Genomic DNA, 23,448 nt, shown 5'->3' with positions numbered 1-23,448 from the left:
TTAACCTATTCTCTGCTGAACATTTTCTAATGAAAAACTAAAAACTAGCAAGTCAGACACACGGCACAGCATCCCTTTATATCTGCACAGAAAATATGATGCTTCAGTGATTCACTCCCTCTGCTGTTCACAACTGTAAGGTCTCATTTTAGGCCTTAAGATATTAATATTTAAGAGACACCTAATAATGCTTTCCAAGTTAGACAGTAACATTTTTAACAATTTCTTTTCAAGTTACACTCTGTTGCCTGCCCCCAGTCACCTTCATTTAAAAACAGCAATGGAGAAAATGACTGGGATGACAGTTTTATATCCCTCAAGTAATTTATTTTAAATGGCTTTCCATGCCTGAAGTCCTTCAAAGTAGCATTTCTTAAGGCCAGATTCCTAACAGTAGAAATGAGTGTATGTTAAACCTTCAGCCTTGGACACACTTCGAGAGGGTTCTCCCTAAACACAAGCCCTTCATTAGCTCAGTCACTGCAGCACTTTTTCCCATAAAAACATGCAAAGACAACCCAGAGAGCCAACCATCAGCCCACAGAGCTGCCAGCAAGTTATTCTGGGGATGCTGAGGTCAGATTGTACTGCACTGGAGCCTGCACAGGCAGCAAACAGCCGGGGAGGACAGTCCTGCCACCCAAGCAGATGTCGGCACGAAGGTCGTGCACATGCAAGAGCAGTCATGCGTTAGTGGCTCTCATCCACGTGCCCCCATGAAAAGACCTTCTTCTAACAGTTTTCTATGTCTTGTTTAGAATCCACCACCCTCTGTGGACACAGGATCTGCTGTTTAGCACATAATCAAGTTACCACCATTCAACAAGCAACGGTGCATGGGCAGAACCTCAGCGACTGCTCACACACTCGGCTCTTGGCTGGCAGCAAGTGCAGGGTTATTCGACTTAGTGCTCTCTTGTTGCAAGCTAAATTTTTGTTGTCTTACCTTTGCACCACCCAAATGGTCAGTTAACATGACTCAGTTGGTACGAGGTAACTTGATTGTTCAAGTCCGGCCTTTCAAAAAACATTTAAGGCAACATCATGGCTTTTATTTGATTAAATGCCAGGTCATAGATGACATTTTTCCTTGCATCCCAATAATGGGTTTTGCAGCTCACGCTTACCTGTCACATTGCTGCATTATGGATATTTCCTTTATAATCTCTTGCAGGTCAGATTCCACAGGAACTTGTTTAATCGCAACAACCTGACCTGTTTCTTTATGAATGGCTTTGAAAACACTGCCATAGGAACTAGGAAACAAAATATTAAACAAACACTGAATACACGAACATTTTAAAAATGCAAATATTATGGCTTTGCTTTTTACAAGTATAATCATCAGGTAAAATATTAACTATCCTTCTGCAAAAAATATTTTGTAATTTCATGGAAATAATCAGTCCACTAGTTTCTAAACACTGTAATACAAGTAAGTCACAGTGCACTGAGATGTTGAGAAAAGAGCCAACCATCATTACACTGACCATAGCTTGGAAACAGCCTTTTGCACAAATCCAACAAATAAAATTCTCTTTTTCCAGCGTACAGTGCAAGCTGAGCATCAGTAAGAACTACAGCTCTGGTCAGAGAGGTTTGCTTGTTCTTGTCAGATATTATCATTCTTGTGGCTTCTTTCTTACAGCAGCCAGGCATATTCACAGCTCAGTCTTTTCAAATGAACTGCTTAAGGCAGCAAACATGTCACTCACTGAGTGTTCCCATGCTGCTCTGCCTCACCAAGAGCACAACGCCACTGAAGTTCACTTCCACTATGCAGATCTTCCACAAGAGGTACCCAGGATGACTTACAAAGCCTCTTGAGTTCCCAGAGAGTTCTATCAATTCCAGGCTGGCATTTTTGAGTGCTTTAACTCCCTACTGCTGAGCCATAAGCCACTGTTTGGATTAAGATATGACACTCTTAGAAAACAAATTCTTTATTCTGTTACTAACCAAACACTGTCACTATGTTAGTGCATACCTTTGCAGAAATAGGCTCATGACAAAAATGAAACACCAGAGACCACTCAACACATGCCCATTACACAGATCTGTTCTTAGAGAAACGTACACTGGGCCCATTGGAACAGAACACGTACCCTTCTCCAAGCTTCTCCAGCACATCAAATACTTCTTCAGGTTGTTTGGTTAAACTGTCTTCATCTAACTTCTTCAGCTGCCTGTGTGGGTAAGAAGAGAGAAATTACTAATTTTATGGAAGTTTGGGCTTTGCTGAAACAGAAGAATAAACAGCAAGACTTAAAGTACAAAAGCCTTGGTAAGAAGTAAATTGGTTACGGAGTAAGTTTATTTCAGCTGACAAAGAGAGTGAATATTATTAGCATCCAACAGCAAAAAAGGATGGGAATTACAAAGAACAGAACGTGATCAGGCACAGAAACCTACAGCTTGGCAGAAATGCATTCCAGGATCTGTGTGCTGGTGGTCACATCCCAACACAGTACAGCAGAGTCTAACAGCTATTGAGCTTATCTGCTAGACTTCAACACCTAGAACGGAAGGACACATACCAAGGCCATGCAAAAGGGAACATCATCTTCCCTGATGCTCAGGGTATGCATGGAATACATTTGTTGGGAGGTAGGAGGCAATACTGATCTCACTTGCACATTTTTAATATCATAAGTTCAGATCTTGTGGGCCTGGACATAGACTAGGAAAATTCTATCAGGAAAAAGACAAAGATAACTGTATCTGACTCTTGCAGTATCTTAATGACATCCCTCTTAAATGTATTGCTAGTAAGAGTCAGTTGAAATACTTTCTAGGAAAAAAACAAACATGCCATGTACTGTGATCCTTCACTTGGCCCCCCTCTCTGCCAGTACAGTTTTTAGGGATATTCCATACAGAAAGCAAGAAGATCAATCATATTTTTAGTCTGTCCACACTGGAGAGCTGTTAACCAAACCTTCTGAAACAGCTAAGGACTACATTCTGAAAACTAAGTATTTCATTGTCAGTGATGCCGCATTCAACTGCCCACAAACAAGCTTTAATTTCCACATAAACTAAAAAAAACCTGAAACAACAATAAAACATCCAACAAAACCCCCTCCAAACTCCCCAACCCAGCTCATAAAAGGTTTTGAAACACAGAAATTTAGGCGTCTCAGAGTTTTTTGCGCTGACTGGTCTCACAGTGAACAGTGTTTAAAGTGAGACGTGCACCTGCAACTGCAAATTACTCCTGAAAGCTCATACTGCTGCTGTTAAATAGTAGGACCCCAGTCACAGAAATATTAATTTTTATACTAAATATATAAGCTTTTTTCCCAATTTCTTCAGAAACAGAGCGAGAAACCCCTCATTGACCCCCAGCTATTATGTTTATGTAGAAAAGCCACACGGGAGGAGCAGCTCACGCATGGAGCACATACAATGGCTTCCTGAAGCAAAGGAAACACTATATAGAAGCAGACTCAGGAAGTGGTGAAATACTGAAAGTAGTCACTAGCTTCCCTGCACAGATAAGCATTAAACAGAAGGTTACTTGCTCTTGTTAAAATAGGAGGGAAGAGGGGGAAAAAAAGTACTACATGCATCAGCAACCACAAAAACCACCATTTCCAAGGAGCCCCAAAAGTGGCAATGCAAGAGGAAGACCCTTCTTGCTGAAGTTGAGGCCTAAATTCTATTAGTATAAAAGAAAAAAAAAAAAAGGGCTTTTCACATACACAAACGCAGTAACCAGACAACTACTGTGCTTGCAGCAAACAACCTCATTTCTGCTACAGACCAGGAGCCCAATTATTTTGGGTCCACCCATAGCCGCTGTCAGACACACGCTGCCTTTCTGCGGGATGTTTATACAACACGGATATAACAGCAACACAAACCCAACCTCACCTTTGTTGTTACTGAGATCTAATCAGAGTCACCTGCCAGTTAAACACTGGCATAAGTAATTACAGAATAAACCCCAAGCTTTTGCTTATAGCAGAAGATACACCACTGTCTGTCGAACAAACCAAGCCAATCTCACCGAGGACCAGCAGCTTCCTTTGTTCGCTGCCGATTCGCTTCGCCCCAGCTGCAAACCACTGATAGGACTCTGACACTGACACTTCATTCTCGCTGCCGCCGATGCTCAGCCCTGCCCGACCCAGCGCTGAGACAGGCGGAGCTCCCCGCGAACCCCTCGATGGTCCCGGCAGTGCCAGCGCAGGGCACCGGGGCCAGCAGACCGCACAACACTCACCCGAGGGGCGAGAGGGACAAATAAGCGACGAGCGCTTTGTCACAACACCAACACCGGCACCGGCACAGGCCAGCGCGCCTCGGGGCAGCCTCGGTGAGCTGCGAGTGCCGCGCCTGGAGCGCTCCCTTCGAGCCATTTCCCCACCGCCTGCGCTCGGGGCTGTCCCGGCACGGCCCTGCCCGGTGCGGACTGACCGATACCCGCGGCCCCGGGGCCGGCTGGCGCTGCCGGGAGGCTGCGGGGCCGGAGCTCCCTCCTCTCCCGGTCCCGCTCCGGAGAATCCCGCGCCCGGCAGGGACACCCCGCGCCCCGTAGGGGCACCCCGCGCTTACCGGCGCGGGTTCCGCAGCTGCACCGTCTCCATGTCGGTCCGTGGGCGAGCCGGGCGGTGTGTCCCTCACTGCTCCATGGCCCCGCTCCCCTCCGCCGCTTCCGCCCGCCGCCGGATGCCGCGGGAGTGCCCGCCCCGGCGCGGCGCAGGGAGGAGCGCGGCTTCCTGGGCGCGATGGCCGCATCCCCCGGAGCGCTTCGCCGCGCCGGCAACGAGGAGTTCCGCCGCGGCCAGTACGGCCCCGCCGCCGCGCTCTACACGCGGGCGCTGCAGCAGCTGGAGGCATCAGGTACGGCGCGTCCCGGGACGGGGAGGGTGGGGTGGGGTGGGCGGACCGCGCCGCATCCCGGCTGTATCCCGGCTGCATCCCGCCTGTCCCGCGCAGGGGATGCCGCCGCCGAGGAGCGCAGCGTGCTGCTGGCCAACCGAGCCGCCTGCCACCTCAAGGACGGCGCCTGCAGCCTCTGCGTGGCCGATTGCACCAGGTAAGCGGCGGTGGGGCTGGGGGACACCCCGAGGGACACCTCGAGGGTCACCCGGAGGGGCGGGCGTTGCCGCGCGCGCTCGGACGGGGCTGCCCCGGGGCCGCGCTGGCTCACGGCGCCCTGTGCGCCCTGTCCGCTCCTTCGCAGAGCCCTCGAGCTGGCCCCGTTCGGGATTAAGCCCCTCCTGAGACGGGCGGCGGCGTACGAAGCTTTGGAGAGGTACCCGCTGGCCTACGTGGACTACAAGACGGCGCTGCAGGTGGACTGCTCGGTGCAGGCGGCACACGATGGAGTCAACAGGTGACGCCGACAGGCTCCGGGATGAGGCAGCTCGGGTGCTGCCGGTGCCAGCCTTGCTGCATCCCTGCAGCGCTGGCACACGAGCAAAGCAAGGCCTGCCCATGCTTCCTTTGTCTGCCTGAGCCCATAGCTCCTTTCAGGATGCTGGAGTGATTTCTCTGACTGTTTTTGCTTTGCACAGTGTCTGGTCTAAGGGAAATAATAATTTACAAGCTCTAGTGCCCTGTTCTTTAGGCCTCTCTGTGCTGTCTGCATTTACAGGCTGCTGTAGTCCTGTTCTCCTCCTGGTGCTCTCTGCTTTGCTTCACAGCTTGCCAGACAGAGGAGTGAAATGCAAGTTTCTTGCTCATCTGTGCACTGACAGCCCCAGCCCTTGTCCTGTGGTATTTTTAGCCCTACTGACATACAGATCTCTTATGAATGTCCTGTCTTTAGAAGGACCCTAGTTGAGGTGCATGTAAAAAAGTTTAGCTGAAAGATGCTGTCCTTTATACACAAGCCAGGTTAAAAAGTGACCCTTCTGGCTGCTGTGTGGTGTTGCCCCTCCAATCAACAGCCAGGGTGACTCGGAATGTCTCTTCCAGGATGACTAAAGCCCTGCTGGAGAGGGATGGTGTGAACTGGCGTCAGAAGCTCCCGCCAATCCCCACAGTGCCTGTTTCTGCCCAGACAAGGTGGAGCGTTCCTTCTGCCAGAGCCCCTGGGGCAAATGCTCCTCCTGCAACTACACCACAGGGAAAACCAGGTGGGAGAGTGCCCTTGGACTGGGCAGAGAGCCCTGTAGCTCACAAGGGTAGTGAACAAAACAGCTGCCCCACCTTCTTGGTGTGTCTGCAGCTGGGGCTGAGGCCTGGAGAAACCCAGTCTGGGTTCTGCTATAGCCTTTTTGGTTGATTCTGGTTCCTATGATGTCTCTGTGTCTTGCCTTTGTCTGGGGGTATTTGTTTTCTGGGAGGCTGTGATGTTTTTGTTCATTTTATAGTGTTCTGTATCCTTTCACACTGTTTCCAGACCAGACTGCTGCTGGCATAGAGAGAGCTCGAACTCTGAAGGAAGAAGGAAATGAACTTGTAAAGAAAGGAAACCATAAAAAAGCAGTTGAGAAGTACAGTGAGAGTTTAAAGCTTAACCAGGAATGTGCAACTTACACCAACAGGTACTTCTCAGCCCTTTATAAGTCACTGTGGTACTTCTGACAGAGCTGTCTAACATTTGCTCCCAAACTAATGAATAAAACAAAACCACCTACATACATTCACCCCAAGTGCAGTCTCCCCTGTAGTATAACATTCTTTGATTAGGCATTACAGAGAATGGAGACACTCGGCTTCAGGCTGCTAAGGGACTTCTTTTAATGCTTTGTTTGTCAGGACTCTGGGGTATTTGAGTGTTCCCTGTTGCCCTACGAACCACAAAGTGCCACATAGACTCAAAGTACTTTAAGGCAAGTGCAGCAAGCAGAGCAGATACTGCACTGCTACAGGCAGGAACCTCCATGCTCAAAGTGCAGGTTCTTTAGCTTCAGAGAAGGTTACTCTAAACAACCTCCTTTTCTTTAAAAAGAAAAGCCATTTCCTTTCTTTCTTCCATTTAACTGAAGTAAATTTGAGTTCAAGAAGTAAGATGCAATAATATATGAGGATCAAGGCTGGTTTTGGAGCCCAACTTTGTGCTGCACTGAGACCTGCTCTGTATGTTGCAGTAGTAGATGATGTTTTCAGCCAGAGGTCTCTAACCAGGTATCTGTTGCAGAGCTCTCTGTTACCTGACCCTGAAGCAATACAAGGAAGCAGCACAGGATTGCACAGAAGCTCTGAAGTTAGATCCTAAGAATGTTAAAGCACTCTACAGGCGTGCTCAAGCATTTAAGGAACTGAAGGTAAGTCAGGAGTTTTTGAAGGGCTTTAGGCTAGGACTAGGTGCCTGTTTGTGCATAGTCAGAGACATAGATGCCCTTTAGAATTTGTTTCTATGCTAGACAACATTTGCAACCAGATAGCTTGGACCTGTCTGGGCTGTGAGGGGATTTTCTTTCATAGCGATATTTGGATCTCATGAGGTTTTTAACACCAGGTCCTGGTCCTAGAAATGCTGAAAGCAACTATGTGTTGTGTTGAGCTTTGTCTTTTTGTGTCTTATGAGAAATTTTGGAGGCAGTACTGGACTCAGAACCCACTTTAGTGATGAAATTATCTTGTCAGTCCTAGTTTAAGCATGTTTTAAAACACCTACATCAATGCCAGTGCTTGAGCAGTTACAGAGAGAGTCACAGACTGAGTTGTGTTGCCTTTCCCTCTGATGCTGTGGGGTAGTTCTGCAGCCTTAAACTGCATTTTTAGTGCACTAACTCTTAAAAAATACTCTCTTTCTAGGATTACAAATCAAGTATTTCTGATATCAAGAGCTTGTTGAAAACTGAACCAAAGAACACAGCTGCACTGAGATTGCTGCAAGAACTGAACAGAGCCTAGGGTAACCAAGCAACAGGGAAAGCTTTATTTTTCACTGCAGGAGAAAGCTTTTTCCCTTCTGATGTTGTTACAGGGACCAATCTTGATGCAGGATCGGTATTGAAATCCATCTTCCACTGCTGCTGAGATCTAAGAGGTTCTGTACCAGCACAACAAATGTTAAGACACAATCTCTATCAGTTTCTATTAATCTGGCTCTAAGATCATACATAGTTTTAATGCCCCTCTCTCAAAGGCAGTTAGGTTAACTTCCCTGGTTGAAGCCAGCTTGCCTGTAACTACTGGCCTCAGGGACTCTTTCCATGCTGGCTAAGATGCACATGAAGTGGCTGTTCTCTTTCTGAGGAGCTACAAACAGAGGGAGGTTTTGTCCTTATTCAGGTGACAGCTTTGCTGCATTTGTGCTGCTATTACTGAAATAAGGTGGCTGCAAGAACTGCTGTAGTTGCCAGAGCACCACATACCCTTCTTGTAACAGGGGCACAGTTACTTGCGCAGGGCTGAGCTTGTTCCCTCACCCCTTTGCTGCCTGCTAGGCCTCAACCTGGGTTCTGCTGCTTAGTGTGGCTGGGCAGATGTTTACAGTAGCAGCTTTCTTTAATTATTCTGCACATTTAAGAAAACAGCAGCAAGTTAAGCCTGCCTTGTTACACTATGCACTATTACAGATTCTGGGTGCTTGGGAATTTTGCAATGGTTTTTTGTCTTGTTTTTTAAAAAAACACTTTAGCTCCTCTGTGCCTTTTGGAGCAGTTGCTGTGGGGTGTTACAGGGAGGAGAATATTCAGCGACATCCCAGCTGAGGTCTGGCTTATACTTCAGTGCATGTTTATGCTTTTTGATCTTCTGCTCTGATATTGATGGCACTGATTTAAAATGGTAGGTAAAATGATCTTTGGAGTTACTCTGAGAACTGTTAAAACCATTAAAGTCATGTTTATTTTCAGTTTAGAGCCGTGTTTTTTATGGGATGGATGGTGTAGGGGAACTGACACTTGTTTAACCACTTCATACTGTCCCCCCTTTTTTTCAGAAGACTTCAAGCACTGTACAGTGCCTTCCTCTTTCAGACAGTGGCCTCAGCTCATAGTGGATATTAAAGTCAGGGTTCAGAGAACAAGAAAGCCTAGAGCTCCAGGGGCACTGGGGTGGGAAAGGCATGCCAAGGGGAGCACAGCACTGCATCAGGGTTTCCAACCATTGTTCAGCCTCGCATACTGCTTCAATTACTAAGTCCAGAAGTTGGACAATGCTAGACATGATTCACCTCACAATAAAGGCCAGGATGCAGAAGCTAGCCCTAGTCAGGGTTCAAATATCTTTGTTTCCCACCTTGCTTCTCCCAGCAGTGTTTCAAGCAGGTACTGAATTGAATTTAGAGAGCAGACAATCCCTCTAATGCCAATAAAGACAAAGACTTCTTACCTTAGCCTGACATTAAATAGCTTTCTGTAGGTCCCAGGGCTGTAGTCCATCAACTATAACAGGCCAGAGCTTGAAACCACTCCTCCCTGAGGGGCACAAATTGCTCCAGTCACTCCACTTCCACTTCTAAGTGTGGCAGCTCCATTGATCCCACAGCCAGCATTTGCCCAGGCTGTGATGGAATTCAGGGTGGGGAAGCACAGAGCAGTACACAGATAAGCAGAGGAAGGTCATGGAATCCAGGAGCAGGACTGGCTTCACCTAGTTAAGAGCTATCCTTCTAAAAGCCCTACTGTTACCTGACTGGCAGATACCTGCACTGTTCAGCTGCAGCTCATTGCAGCACTCCCTAAGCAGCACCATTGACCACCTCTTTCCCCCTCAGCAATATCAGTGCTGTTTGTGCCTCATCTCCAAGGCTTTCCCCAGGAATGCCACCAGGTAGGCAAAGGTCAAGCACAACAACAAAGCACTACTGCAAGCTCAGAGTCACTTCTGCTCCTGACTCTCCTGTTCCAGCCGCATTTGGACACTTCCCAGGTGCTGTCCACAGGAGCAGCTGGAGAGGATTTCTTACAAGGAAACACTCTCTGCCCCTTTCACAGCAGCTATTCCAGGCTGGATACTCCAGACACACATTTGCATTGCTCTTGCCTTAATTCCCTAAAGCCTCACACTTCCCCAGGAGTTCAGCCAGGAAGCTATTCTGGAAGTTTCCCAGTATCATCAGGGATCCAATCACCAACTTCGCTTTTTTCTGATAAAAAATTTCAAGACCCTGGTCCTTGTTCAGGTCCTTTTTAGGCTATTCCAGTATTCCTTCGTTCCTGGTCCCCACTCTGCATTCCCTCTGGCTTTACAGAGGACTCGCCCAGCCATCTGTCATTATAGGTGGTGTCACAGGCACACCCAAAAAAGGGCTGCAGCAGAATGAATTTCACCTGTACAGTCCTACTCCAGCTTCTCACATGCATTACATTCATGCAAATAAACATATTTCCTCCACAGGCAAAGAAGAAAAGCTTCCAGCCAGTTACATTTTGAGAGAAATAAACAAAGCTCCTGTATATCAAGTTAATTAAAGTCCTTTATAAGCATCTCACTGAGGAGGAGATACCTAAACAGTGCACAGTTCACAGGGTAAGGCATCCACTAAGAGGAAGATAAATATTTAAGGGGGTCAAAGGATTGGCAAATGGGCAAAAGGTGAGAAAAATGAATGATGAAAAGCCCTAGGGAAGATTCCCAGCAGAGTAGACACTGTGGCAGGAGCAGTTGTGTAAATGATTCTATTAAAATGCTGGAAGGAAAACAAGAGGTAGGAGGGGTGACTCAGCAGGGAGCTGAAGTGAGAGTATGATACAGCACAGAAGGAAGATTGAGACACCAACACCAATACACAAGTTACACAGAAAGAAGGTGGGTGGTGCTGGCAGAGGTGTTTGCTCCTGCCAGCTCAAGGAAGCAGTCAAATGAGGTCAGTACATCGCCAGCCTCAAGTACCAAGGAGCTTCTAGGGACTGAAATTCCTTTCCTAACTAGGAAGAGCAGAGGATTAAGGCCAGGATGATGACAGCAAGACAGAGAGCAGGACACAGCAACAACAGGTTCCAGCTGTTCCTGTGAGCAGGGAGCATCCCAGTGGGACGCAGTGCACCTCAAGCCCTTCAGTGACTTCTTGAAACCACTAGCCAGGAACACATACTAAAGATGCAGATTTTGATTCACAGCTACTCCACAATACCTCAAAAGCTGGATCTTGTGCACCACAGGCACACGCACACACACTATGTGACCAGTACTGCAGGAGTACAAGGTCCATTACAAAAGGAGAACCACAGGAAGATGATGCCTTTTAAAAGGAAGTTAGCAACTAGATAGAAAGGATAAAATCCAGGTAGATTGTATGAAGTTTGCTTAAATCCATCCTCCTAGATAATGAAAAGGGATCAGAGGAGCCATTTGTTAATGTAACCCTGTATGTCCCCTTCTGTCAGCTCCCAGGACTGCCACCTCACCATCATCACAAACTTCAAACTCTGATGAGGCAGCCCAAGTCCATCCCTCCACCTGCCTGAAACAAAGCACTGTCTGTCTTTCTTTCAAGGGAACTAACCCATGCTTTGAGGTTGGAAGCATCAGTTCTTTATTAGTGCCAACTACATGAACAAATAAAACTACAGAACCCAATAAATTCACTAAACTGATGATTCACCAGTGCTTATTTCCTGGGCAACTAACCCAGGCTGGGTTCCACACTACATTTCACAAGGTGCTTTCAGTGGTGAGAAGAGATTTAATGTGGGGATTTTTACAGGTGCAGGAGGAAGCAATTCTACAAGGGTTACAACACACACAAACAATAGGATGGGGCATTGAAGACAAGCCAAGGTCTCTGTACAGCATGGGGGGGTTGCTGCTCCTGTTCTTCAAAGGCAACATTCTCAGGGCTTGCTCTCAGTCCGGGAGCCTAGAAGAAACAGAGAACCCCATATGAAATTTTCAAATGCTAAAGGAAGAATTTCAACTAGACAAGACGAAATTCACATGAACTTGGATTATACACAATTTCTTTTATATCACAAGTCAAGAAAATATTATCTTCAAAGGTGTACATAAAAGTCTCAATTGCTTGTTAATGTGTCTGTCCCAGCTGCAGAAATGGGGCCAGCTCTCCTGAAAAAGCCCACAAATCATATTTACAGGGTTCCTACTGCCAAGATTCAGGGTGGGGGGAAAGTCCCAGGAAAGACTGTGCTGGTCCCCACTAGACCCATAGAAAAGTAAGGTCCTTTCCTATCTTCTTTTCTGGTTGCACAGTCATTGCCTCATCAAACAGAAGAAACCCACACAGATCTCTGCAGTAGAACTAAGTCTAAAAAATGGAGGATGCAATTTAAGAAATGGATTATTACAGTCAAAGATACTTAAGTTGCTCATCAAACCTTACTTGATGTGGACAAAAACCCCAATCCCCTGTTTCAGAATCAGAAACCAGAGACCCTGAGCACAGCATGCAGAGCTCCCAGCACCTACCCAGAGTCACTGCAGGAATGTCATGGTGCTGCCCCTGTGGGAGGTGTCGGTGGCCTGGTGTGCTTGGAGAACAGTGACTGCTTCCTCGATCTTACAACAGAGAATACAAGGAAGAGAAAGCTGAGTTGCTCCAACAGAAGAGTACACTGCACCAGGAATTCAGTTCTCCAGGTCCCAACTTGGTCTCTGCATAGACCCACTTCCAGCAGATTAAGAACTTAAATAATAATTATAAAATCCAAGTCTGCTGTTTTACAGGAGACTGATCAGCCCAGAGACTTTCTGTCTTTCCCCAAGGGAAATTCTGGGGCATCTCTCCTTTTCTATCAAGTCAGAACTTGACAGAGAGAAGTCAGACTTCTTTGCAGGTAAAGCTGCCTGACACCACCCAGCAGAGCCCAGACTCCTCCTAAAACATCAGTGAAAGGGTAAAAGTGGATCCTGTCTCCAAGGAGCAAAAAGAAGATGCAAACAATTCACTGCAACTGTTTTACTGCAGAGAAGCAGCATTTATCTGCTTTCTATTCTTAGAAAAGAGCATGTCTCTGTCTTCTTCCAGGGAATGACACCCACCCTGCTTTTCCCATCTCCCTTTCCAGCCGTCTCCAAACCACCCTCAGAGCTTGGCCTGTGCTTTCAGGGTGCTGCTCCAAGTTTCTCTGTCTGCTGAAGGCAGGCAGGCATTTGTGTACTGGGTGTAGTGACATCAAACTGGGGCTCCTTTTCCACTTGAAAATACAAACAGCACCTACTTGGTCTTCCCAAGGCAGTCAGTGTCCTGGGCCCATCTCTTGGGCTGTGGTCACCTTTCCTTGTAGCTGCAGTTAGTTAACCCCTGGGAAAAGGATCTGTTTGGGCACTGAGTGCCTCCTACCTTGGAGTGCAAGGAGTCAGGGGACTCCAGGAGCAGCAACAGCTCAGAGTTGTCTATCTCCAGCAGCATCCCAGTGATTTTTCCAGCCAGTGAGGGATGCATCGCATGGATCAGAGGGTAGAGTCGCTCACCTGCTCCAAATACCATGAAGGACATCAGTATCTCCTAAGTTTTCAAACTTAGTGCAAGCCCTCCTGCCTTCTCAACTGAGAAGGGATACAAGGGTGGTGATGGTGGTGGAAAAATCACTGCTCTCAAGAAAACCTAACCCGGTGGGTCACAGCAACAGGAAGCTGCTGAGTGAAGTCAGCAGCAGGCACCTGGAGTGGGAGCAGGGCTGTGGAACAGCAATACTGCTCACACCTGCCCACCAGTGTGCAGGTGAAGGTGCCAACTTCTGCAAGAGCAGTTTGCCCCTGGGGAGGAGAGAGCCAGTCTGTGACCTGCTGTGCTTTGGCCAGCCCAACTCCATGGGGCAGATGGAGCAGGGCACCTCCCTGCAGCAGAACAAGAACTGCCCTCCCATGCCAGAGCACTGCCCACTCCAACATGGGACACCTGAAGACCAAGGACTATGTGTCAGAGTTGACATTAATCCCTATGGACACCAAGCTGTTAATCAGTGCCCAAGAGCAGTGATGCAGGTTGGCTCAAAGTTCAGGGGAATTACTAACACCTTATCATGGCCTGGCAGCCCAGGAGGATGGATGGAGCTCTGCCTCTCTGCCAGGCTTTGCCAGATGCAGTCTCACTGCCAGGCAGCTCATACAAACAGGGAATGGTTTTGTTGCTTCCATCCAGTTCCACCACAGACAGAATTTATTGTTATCTTTTTAAAGCAAAAATCTCAGAGCAATCCCACCAGGCCTCACAACTTCTCCCCGAAGTTAAGTTTTCCCTGGTGCAGGCAAGCACACGTGTCCCGACAACCCCACAGCAGGACCTACTCCAGCAAAACTGCCAGGGCACGCACCTATCATTTGCTTCTGCTCCTGAGGAGGGGCTGCTGCAAGCATGGATGCTGTCAGTGGCTCCTGCCCCTGGACATGCACAGCAGGTTCTACAACCTGCAGAAAAAACGGGGAAGAGCAGCAATCAAAGGTTGGAATGGTGTGTGTTACCTGCTCTCAGGAACCTTGCTGGATCCTGAATGCCATAGAACATTTCACCCTTCCATGATGCTGACAGAGACTCCAGCAGTGTCTGTTTGTATCCAAACACCAGCTTCCAGAAAAGCTGGAGCCAGGCATCAGAGCTGTGTGGCTACAGAATCCATATCCCCAGTCCCTCCAGCAGCTGCCAGGAAAGGTTTCCATAGCATCATTCACAGAGCCCCAGGGCTGCCTGGGATCAGCAGCTGTGTTATCTCAGAGCAGGACCCGAACTGTCACACTGTGGAGGCTACAGAGCTCTCACCTGTGGCGGCACCACAGGTGGCAGGTGCCCCATGGGCTGCATGTTCCTGACAGCTGAGGAGTACTTGTAGTGCAGGGCACCCCGTGGCAGGGAGGATGAGGAGTGGCCCCGAGTGCTGACAGTCTGTGTCCCGATGTTGGCTGCAAGGGAGACAAGAGCATTTGCAAGGCAGAGCCCTTAAACACATGCCTGTGCCAAGGAGGCTGAGGCCACAAGAGCAGTGTGCTCCTCCAAAGGGCCTGAAAAATCTCCTGTGGGCTCAAAGCAGGCCCCAGGTGAAAGGCAGCTTCTCCAGGACAGACAGGGCACTTCCATCCTGCTCATGGGGCTGAGGTGGTCTGATGTTGAGCAGAAGGAAGGAGAGTTTACAAAGGCAGCTATGTCATTACAGACCATATAAGATCCTCTGTCTCTACCCCAGCGGTCCTTTCCCACCTTCCACCTCAGCCCAAGCACTAAGCCCAGGTGCCATGGCTGCATCACCATCTGCTTTAATGAACATATTCAAGGAGCAGCAGCCAACAAGACTAATGTGCATATCAGAGACCTGTCCCCTTACCTGAAAGGCCACAACCTTCCCCAAAAGTTACATGCTTATTCACTACAGACACTGCTCTGGTCCCATCATACCCAGGGGCACTGTCAGACCCCTCCATGAGCAATCCCACAAACTGATCCATCCTCACAGGATACTGAGCTCACAGCGAGCACCTTTGCCACCACTGTGATGTCCCAGCTGTGTCCTTCCCCCACTCACCCACTCTCTGGGCCTGGGGGGGCACACGGGGCACCTGGGTGGCAGCCTGTCTTGTGGTGCTGATGTTGGACAGCAGGCGCCGGGGCGGCACGGCAGCGTATGCTTCAGGATATGCTGCTGAAGAGATAGAACATATACATGATAAACTTTTTAAAAATATATATAAAGAAACTTCCTTGTAGAACAGGCATGGAAGGAGACCTTGGGGAGAGCAATTGTGTCTGGGGAAAGCCCAGGAAGTACTCACCTCTGGTGTCATCTCTTCACCCAGTGCCCATCACCACAATCCCTGCACATTTCTCCAAGACAACTCCTCATGGCTACAGACTTTGTGCTGCTTTTAGAGACCTTCAGCCCCTGATCAAGCCCAGCTCATGCTGAAAGCCCCCAGGGAGACACAGGCTGACTTACAGGGAGGCCGGGAGGGCTGCACACTCCAGCGAGTGGAAGGACGGACTGGGACAACAGTGCTGGGGCCATAGAAGGCAGCTCTGGCATGTGGCTGGGAAAGGAGAACACATTATCCAAGGTGACTTGGGAGCTGAGCCAGAACTAACCCAGAGCCTCTTGGTGGCTGCTGCACACAGACAAGCCAAAACCACGCTCTGCAGCATGCCAGAACACTTAAAGACCAACCTCCAGCCCTGCTGCCAGCATGCTCTCCAGCAGCTTCACTCTTCCCTCCAAGAGCTTTTGCACCTCTGCAACCCTTCTTCCTCCTCTGGTTTCATCAGCAGACTTGTATTCCATGCTCACACCCTCCCACCAAACTTCCCCTTGGTTCCCTGAGGAGCAGCAGTAGCTACTAAATCCTCAGCCAGTTGCCTGGAACACACACCTTCCACCATGACACATGGAAGCCCAGCACCAATCTCACCACTCCCACAATATCCTGTGCCCAGGGTTGCACAGGGTCTGCTTCTTAGCCTGGACTGCCTCCCTGCTTCAGGACAAATTGGGGCTCCTGTGCAAGGCTGCCACTGGGGAGCAGGACTCACCTGGGGGATGGGGGGAAGGAAGTACCCTGCAGGGGTCTGGAAGGAGCCCAGGAGAGGGCCAGGCAGGGCCCTCATGGTGGATAATCTCTGCATGTACTGGTTGGTGAGGATTGCTTTCCGCTCCTCTTTCCTTTGAGCGAGTGCTACATAGAGAGGCTTAGTGCTGACAATTCGTCCATTCATTTCTGTCACGGCCTTGGTAGCCTCTTCTGGGGAGGAAAAACATACAAATCCAAACCCTTTGCTGTGGCCACCCTCTGTCATCACCTAAAATTGGATTAGAACAAGACAGCTAAGTCCACAGATCGCTGCAGTACCCACAAAACACAGGGAAATGTAATTCAATTGGATGATAACCCCAATACATTTCCAAGGCCTGAGCACGCTGGCCAACTGACGCCAGGAGCCACAGTAGCAACCTCAGTCCCTCACCTTGGCACTGGTGATGGTGCCGTAGGGGGAGAACTCCTTCCTCAGCTTCTCATCATCTATCCCATCATCCAAGTTCTTCACATACAGATTGACCCCCTGCAAACAGGTGAAAAAAGCAGCTTGGGATCACAAAATCTACAGCAGCTTGTCAAGCTGGATGTGTGTTTCACCAGCAGCTCAGCCAGAGGGTGGAAAGTACCACAGAGATATCACTGCAGGACCAGGGACATGGAGAGGGGCCAGGACTGTGCATGTGCTCCTCTCATAGTGCAGACACCCCAAGTGAAGAGGGCACCCAGACCATCCCAGTGAAGCTGCTCCAGGACCTCAGGAACCTGCCTCATTCCCAGAATAATATTTTCATTTCTGCAAAGGAGCAGACCCATTTGTTCCTCCACCTACATCACATGGGTTTAGATCTCTCTCCTCTTTCCCGATATTACCTCCCAGGACATTCCCAGGCAGTGACTGAACCCCTGGGCAAGTCTTTAACTGCAGAAGAGACCCAGCATGCTCATCTGTTCTAGACAGCCCTCTGCCCTCCACAAGTCAAGGATGGCCCTGCATGCCCAGGGCATGTTCCTGGTGCAGACCTGGAGGATGGAGCATCCTGTTCTCCCCTTACCTTGTACCTGCTCACTCGCTCCTGCTTGATCTGCTCAAACTTCCTCTTGAGCTTGCTCTGGCGCTCCAGCCGCTTCTGTGCTCGGCCCACGTACACCATCCGCCCGTTGATCTCCTTCCCGTTCATGTCAGCCACCGCCTGCCAGCAGAGGGAAGGGCTCTGGGCTCAGCAGGAAGCAAAGGGCCACAGCTCTACTCTTTACCCACACCCCAGTGCAGTCCCTCCATGAGCAGAGACCTGCTCCCCCTTGCAAGGTTTGGCACATCCAATACCCAGTCCCAGCACCCAGACAAGCAAAAAGCCAGTGAGGTTCTCCCTGAGAAGAGGTGGGAACATCAGTGGGCAACAAGACGGGCAGTGAGGAGCCTCTTGCCTTCTGGGCTTCTTCATGTGTCTCAAAGTTGACAAATCCAAAGCCCTTTGAGCGGCCAGTGTTGTCCATCATGACCTTGACACTCAATGTCTTTCCTGCAATGGGGAAGCAAAGTATGGTCTGAAGGGTGTCTACCAAGGGGGTGCTGCTGGCACACGGCACTGTGCTCAGGAGCCACCATGAGATGCCAGCCCAGCAAGGAGATTGGAGGGCCATGGCACCATGGAAAAGCTCAGAAGGATAGGCAGCAGAATAACCATGAGGCAAGGACAGGATGCTGTGAGTGTTGGTGAGGGGAATCCCTCCCATTCTGGGCACTGCTCTCAACCCCCTTGGCTTTTCAGTCTCTACAGCCAGTGCACTGAAGTGTTTTATACATGAACAGATATATTGGATTCATATGAATGATATCCACAAATTACCTGGGATGACACTAACCAAGAATGGACAGTACGGTCCATGGGGTTGGCTCACAAGAGGCAACCTCCAGTAACGAACTAAAATAAAAAAGCCTTTTCAATTAAGATTCAACATCTCTTATTCCCAGGCTATAAACAAACAGTACACTGGCTTCAAGAAAATTAAAAAGAGCCTAATAAAACAAAAATAAGTATTGACTTTTGATACCCAAAAAAGGAAATAAGCTACTTTTTTCAAGAGAGCACCTGGTACAAGTTATCCTCCATCACAGCAGGGAAGCACATGTAGCATCCTGACAATTGAAGCTGCTGTGGTCCTTTGATGGAGGAATATTTAAACAAGTCAGAACCCTCTGAGAGAAGGGGCTTGGTATTTCAACCAAGCACTCTCCCCAACTTCCTTTCCAGTTGCCCCAACTCCAGTTTATCAGATAAGGATACTTTGCCTCAGTAACTGTACTCACCAAACTTGGAGAATATGTTCCTCAGTCTATCATCATCCATGTCTTCCCCAAAATTTTTGATGTAGACATTGGTGAACTCCACTGCCTTCTCCCCAATCTCTGCCTCTCGCTCTTTGCGGGATTTGAAGTGGCCAACAAACCTGCAGGAGGGAAGGAAAGGACCTGAAAACCTCTACAGTCTCTGCAGATGGACACAAGCACATCTCTTTCAGTACAGGCCAAGAGAGATCACATCACCTCAGGCCAGGCTTTGCTCACTCACAAACCCACCATGTGTTTCACATGCAGCAAGTTTAGCATGTCTCGCTCTGGTGTTACCCTACCCAACCCTCCCTTGGCACTACCAAAAGTAGGGGCATCATCCCAGGAGACATGAAAAGACCTCAAAGATGCCACCATCCCAAAAGATGACAACAAGTGCCAGCTCACTTCCTCCAAGTTATTCCCAAGCCCTCTGGGCATCCGTTTGCCTGTGTGGGAAGTAAAGAATGAGGTCATGCAATTCAAGCAGAGAGCTGAACAACAACAAAACCTCTTCCTGACCAGATTATCTGATGCCAGCAGCTAAGATCAAGGACCAGCCCTGCTTTGTGGGCACTTGTTACACTGCCTCAGCAATAAAACCCAGCCTGGGGTTGGACTCCTTCCCCATCATCAGGAAAAGCTCCAAAACACTATGACACTTCCACCAGCATTTACCACGAGTGACTCACTTTCAGACAGCAGTGGAGCTGCTGTGCCCAGTAGGGACGGGAAAAGGGGAGAACACAGAGAGCAGCAGGATGGGACAGCACAAGCAGGGCAGGCACTTGCTCCCAAGGGTGCACCAAGAAAAGGGAAAAGCAAAGCTAAGTGCAAAGCCCAGGGGAGACTCTTCTCCCTAGCACTTACACCTTCCGGTCATTGAGCAACATCCCATTCATGGTCTCAATGGCCCGAGTTGCTGCCTCATGAGTCTCAAAGTGGACAAAGCCATAGCCACGGGATCCATTCTCATCACAAACCACCTACAAATACAGAGCAAGTTGGGAAGTGTGAACAAATCTCTCCAAAACATCAAGAGGCAGACACTGTTTCTCTCCATGTTTGCACAGGAGAAAATCACAGGAAAAGCCATTCTCATTTTCCAGAGGGTTTTCCCTCCCTGACGTTCTGCTCCCAATGTAGTGCAGCTGTGTCAGGGTGGTTGCAACCCAAACCCCCATACCATTGATGCACTTGGACAGGATGACACACAACATCTCTGTGCAGGGACTGGGAAGAAGGTGGGTTGCAGGAAAAGCCCCCATTCTGAGAGGAAGTATGGTAAGGCCTTTTGGATTCAAATTGGGAATTTAGAGGAGATGTTGGGGGAATTGAAATGAGAAAATGGATTCCAGTTGGCTGGAGCATGCTTCTGAGAGCAGGGGCAGCTCTGCAGCTAGCCCTCTCCTGCTGGACCCCTGGGCATGCGTACCTTGCATGACAGGATGTTTCCAAAGGTAGAGAATGTGTCATACAGGGCTTTATTATCAATGGAGTCATCCAGGTTCTTGATAAAGACATTTCCAATGCCCGACTTCCTGAGCCCAGGGTCCCGCTGCGACCACATGATGCGGACAGGTCGGCCTTTGATCACCTCAAAGTTCATGGTGTCCAGGGCTCGCTCAGCTGGCAAAGAATGGGGTGGGGAGAGAAGGGTAACAGAGACAGATGTCCTCTACATCATGCAGCAGCTGAGATGAGCACAGGAATCAGGCATTCTGGTGGACAGAGGCTTGTTAACCTAAATGAGATGGGCAGCTCAACCTTCCAGGGCAGCCACCTGTTCAGCCACACCACTTCTTCATGTTTGTTTTTCTCCCACTTCAAAGCATGCCTGACTCCTATAGGATCATCCATTTCACTGCAAGCTCTCTTTTGGGAGATGCCCACCTAATTTACCCAGTAAGGATTGTGGTCTCCAGGGCAACTAACCAAACACCTTCCCATCATTACTGCCTCATTTCAGCATGGAACACCTTTCAGTTACAGCTTGGTATGATGGCAGTGACTGTAAGGAAAGGGCCTAACACTGTGAGCCAGTGGGCAGCCCCAGGAAAAGGCATCTCCACCAGCTCATGTAGGGGGGTAACTCTTGAAAATCACCTTCCACTCCCATAAGCCCAAAGCCCAGCAGTCACATCTTTTCCCTATCCCTTAGAAGGGATGGGTGTGGAATGGGTCCCATTTATCTCATCATTTGCAACTAAAACTCAAACAGTGGAGTATTGCCCAAGCCCCAACAGCTGACACCTCCGTTTAGACAACTGGTTCTTCTTCTTCCACTGCTCACTCTTCCACCTCTTGCAAACCCCAAGCCCCCATTGTGAGGCAGCTCCTCAGAGCTGTGTTTGGGGGAGCATACCATCCATGGGCTGCTGGAAGTTTATGTAGGCGTAGCCCAGCGATCGGCGAGTGGCAATGTCCCGACAGACTCGGATGGACATGATGGGCCCAGCAGGTGAGAACTTCTCATAGAGCATGGCTTCAGTCACATCTGGGTGCAGGTCTCCCACATAGAGAGAGGCTAAAGGATAGCCAGGGCCACTGGCATTCATGGTCACCCACGGAGCTCAGCTGCAGAGAGAGACAGACCCAATGCTGCAGGGTGCAGGTTTCAGATTACCTACAGCAACCACAGACCAAGTGCAGGCCACAGCCTTCCCTTCCCACCAGCAGCAGCAGGAACAGGAATGCCAAAGGACTCCGCAATCCCCAAATTTTTCAGGATATTTCAATGCTGGTGCAAAAGCCAAGCTGGGGTGATACGCATATAACAGCCCTTGCACACCCCAGGAGTAGCCAGAGGGACACACTACACACACAGACTTGCTTCTCTCAATACTCAAACCCCCCCAAAAATAAAATGGAGTTTAATTCCTCAAAAGGTAAGTAGCCCTTCTCCACCAGAGAGTTCCATTTTAACTCCTTAACGGCTCTCTCCAGCCAGAGCAGAGCCAAGGAATGTGGATTTGCTTCCATAGGCAGGAAGCAGACCTGCAGCTGACACAACTCCCTGCAGTGGACTCCATCACCACCAAGGCAAACACAGCCCTTTAACCAGCCCTTCCCAGTTTCTCAGCTGAAGTCCCTGGAGCAAGAAAACTGATGCTCGGTCTCTGCCTGGTTTCAGTTGGGTATAAAGTTACGTGTGGAGAGTTGCTGCTTGAGACCCCCAAGGTACTGCCTGGGAACACAGAATTGCAGCTCCTGCCCTAAAAGCTTCTAAACTTCAGGGATCTTACCTGAAAACTCAAAAGACCTGAGACACTTGTTTAGATACATACAGATACCCAAAATAAACACACACACACACACACACACACACACACACACGAGAGAAGTGCATGGAGCAAAGGGTGGTCACCAGCACGGGCTCTATGACACAGCCCCGCTACTCGCACAGCCCAGATGCGCCTCGCAGTGTGCCCCCCAAACGAGCGCAGGGTAACAGAGCAAACCCAGAGTCCCCCGCAGCCAGTGAGGCAGGGAGGGAAGGGGGCTCAGACAGAGAGGAGGCGGCCGGAGTGGCCGGGCAGTGGCGGCACAACCCCCGTGCCCGGCGGGGGCCAAGGGGAAGCTCACACCGCCGGGAATACGACGGGGCGACGGAGCAGAGCACTGCTCGCACTTCCCCGGTCACCCCCGCCCCGGAGAAGCCGCCCCACCGAGCCGGAGCCAGGCAGTGGGTCCCGGGCCCGCACTCACGCCCAGCGCTCGGCTGCGGGACCGCTCCAGCAGCTGCCGCTGCTGCGGGAGCCGCCCGCCTCTTCCCGCGGCGGCCCCGGGGGCGGGACGGGACCCTCCGCCCCCCGCCAGGTGCGGTGCGGTGCGGACACCTCCGCGGGACCCCGCCCGGCCCCAGCTCCGCGGAGCTGCAGCGTTCGGGGGCTGCATCCCCTCGTTTTCGCAGATCGCAGCTGGGGCATCTCCAACACTTCTGCGTCTTCCCAAACCAAAGGCACTGGGATTGCGCTGCGTGCCGCCCTGGAACACTGACAGCCCTTAACAGCGTGTGTCCCACCCTCGAAGTGTTTTGGAAGTCACATGCACGTTCTGGTCTGTAATTGCCTGAGGTTAAGCAGTACGGGCAGGAGGGAGCCTTACACAGCTCGGTACAAACCCATCAGACCCGGGCAGTGTCACACTCCCGACTCCAAAGCAAGCTCCCTCAGCACCCAACAGAGACCCACGGGCTATGGGATCCTGGCCTCTGCCATCACCTTTTGTCTGTGTGGCTCACGACTGCTGTAAAGTCACTTTTCATCCACAGAGATTGCACCCCAGCTGAGCTGGATGTAATTGTGCCGCTGAAACGCTGCATGAAAGCACAAAGAAGCCTCTAGCCCCGGGCAGTGCAATTCCACTAGCAGCTTGCCCAGCACCCAGCTGCACCCCATCCCATCCCCTCCCAAGGGTCAGCTGCAGGGCAATCAGGGGAACCTTTACTTTGGCAAAACCGTTCTGGTGGTTTCCCACACTAAGCTGCCTCACCCAAGGGTTAGACAAGCATCAGTGCTAGGAATAAGCCACAGCGGCACCAATTAGGTGACTTAACCACGAAGAGTGCACCTTAACTCTCACTGTGGCTGTGCCAGCTGGAGGGTCCTTTCTCAAAAAAACAGAATTAATTGAAAAATTGAGATATTCCCTCAACTCACTGCTGCAGACCACCCTCTGCAGCTCAATTTCCCCAAGACAGTAAGGATGGGAGCTGTTACACAGAAGGACTGAGGCAGAAGTGGTCTAGGAACAGGAGCAGCCAGCAGAACAGTTTTTCTTCTCAGAGCTGA

At 49.8% G+C, this 23,448-nt stretch overlaps 3 protein-coding genes across 4 annotated transcripts in view; 1 reads left to right on the top strand and 2 right to left on the bottom strand.

The window, feature by feature from the left end:
• Nucleotides 1–4,667, bottom strand: part of STK4 (serine/threonine kinase 4) — a 47,124-nt gene extending 42,457 nt beyond the window's left edge. For both annotated transcript variants that reach the window (XM_071572599.1, XM_071572600.1), the window contains exons 1-3: nucleotides 4,561–4,667; nucleotides 2,106–2,186; nucleotides 1,128–1,256 (exon numbers count right to left, since the gene is read on the bottom strand). In XM_071572599.1, coding sequence (XP_071428700.1) covers nucleotides 1,128–1,256; nucleotides 2,106–2,186; nucleotides 4,561–4,592 — 242 coding nt within the window. In that variant the 5' untranslated portion in view covers nucleotides 4,593–4,667. The remainder of the gene's footprint in view (nucleotides 1–1,127; nucleotides 1,257–2,105; nucleotides 2,187–4,560) is intronic.
• Nucleotides 4,668–4,699: 32 nt separating this feature from the next.
• On the top strand, nucleotides 4,700–8,761 carry TOMM34 (translocase of outer mitochondrial membrane 34). The gene is made up of 7 exons (XM_071572598.1): nucleotides 4,700–4,848; nucleotides 4,945–5,044; nucleotides 5,192–5,344; nucleotides 5,929–6,089; nucleotides 6,356–6,500; nucleotides 7,097–7,223; nucleotides 7,717–8,761. The coding sequence occupies exons 1-7, from the start codon at nucleotides 4,734–4,736 to the stop codon at nucleotides 7,813–7,815; spliced, it is 900 nt and encodes a 299-aa protein (XP_071428699.1). The 5' UTR covers nucleotides 4,700–4,733; the 3' UTR covers nucleotides 7,816–8,761.
• A 2,789-nt stretch (nucleotides 8,762–11,550) lies between these two features.
• On the bottom strand, nucleotides 11,551–22,915 carry PABPC1L (poly(A) binding protein cytoplasmic 1 like). The gene is made up of 16 exons (XM_071572833.1): nucleotides 22,879–22,915; nucleotides 21,021–21,232; nucleotides 20,091–20,284; nucleotides 19,526–19,641; nucleotides 18,635–18,774; nucleotides 17,752–17,846; nucleotides 17,379–17,516; nucleotides 16,754–16,849; nucleotides 16,322–16,588; nucleotides 15,735–15,825; nucleotides 15,324–15,440; nucleotides 14,567–14,706; nucleotides 14,124–14,217; nucleotides 13,151–13,281; nucleotides 12,277–12,366; nucleotides 11,551–11,710 (listed from the first exon to the last, which is right to left on the bottom strand). Exons 2-15 carry the CDS (start codon nucleotides 21,211–21,213, stop codon nucleotides 12,283–12,285), a joined length of 1,896 nt encoding a protein of 631 aa, XP_071428934.1. The 5' UTR covers nucleotides 21,214–21,232; nucleotides 22,879–22,915; the 3' UTR covers nucleotides 11,551–11,710; nucleotides 12,277–12,282.
• Between the last annotated feature and the right edge of the window lie 533 nt (nucleotides 22,916–23,448).

Source organism: Pithys albifrons, chromosome 18 (genome assembly GCF_047495875.1).
Source record: "Pithys albifrons albifrons isolate INPA30051 chromosome 18, PitAlb_v1, whole genome shotgun sequence".
NCBI lineage: Eukaryota > Metazoa > Chordata > Aves > Passeriformes > Thamnophilidae > Pithys > Pithys albifrons.
Note: the sequence above shows the minus strand (reverse complement) of the source record. Positions and strands in the feature narration are given on the sequence as shown.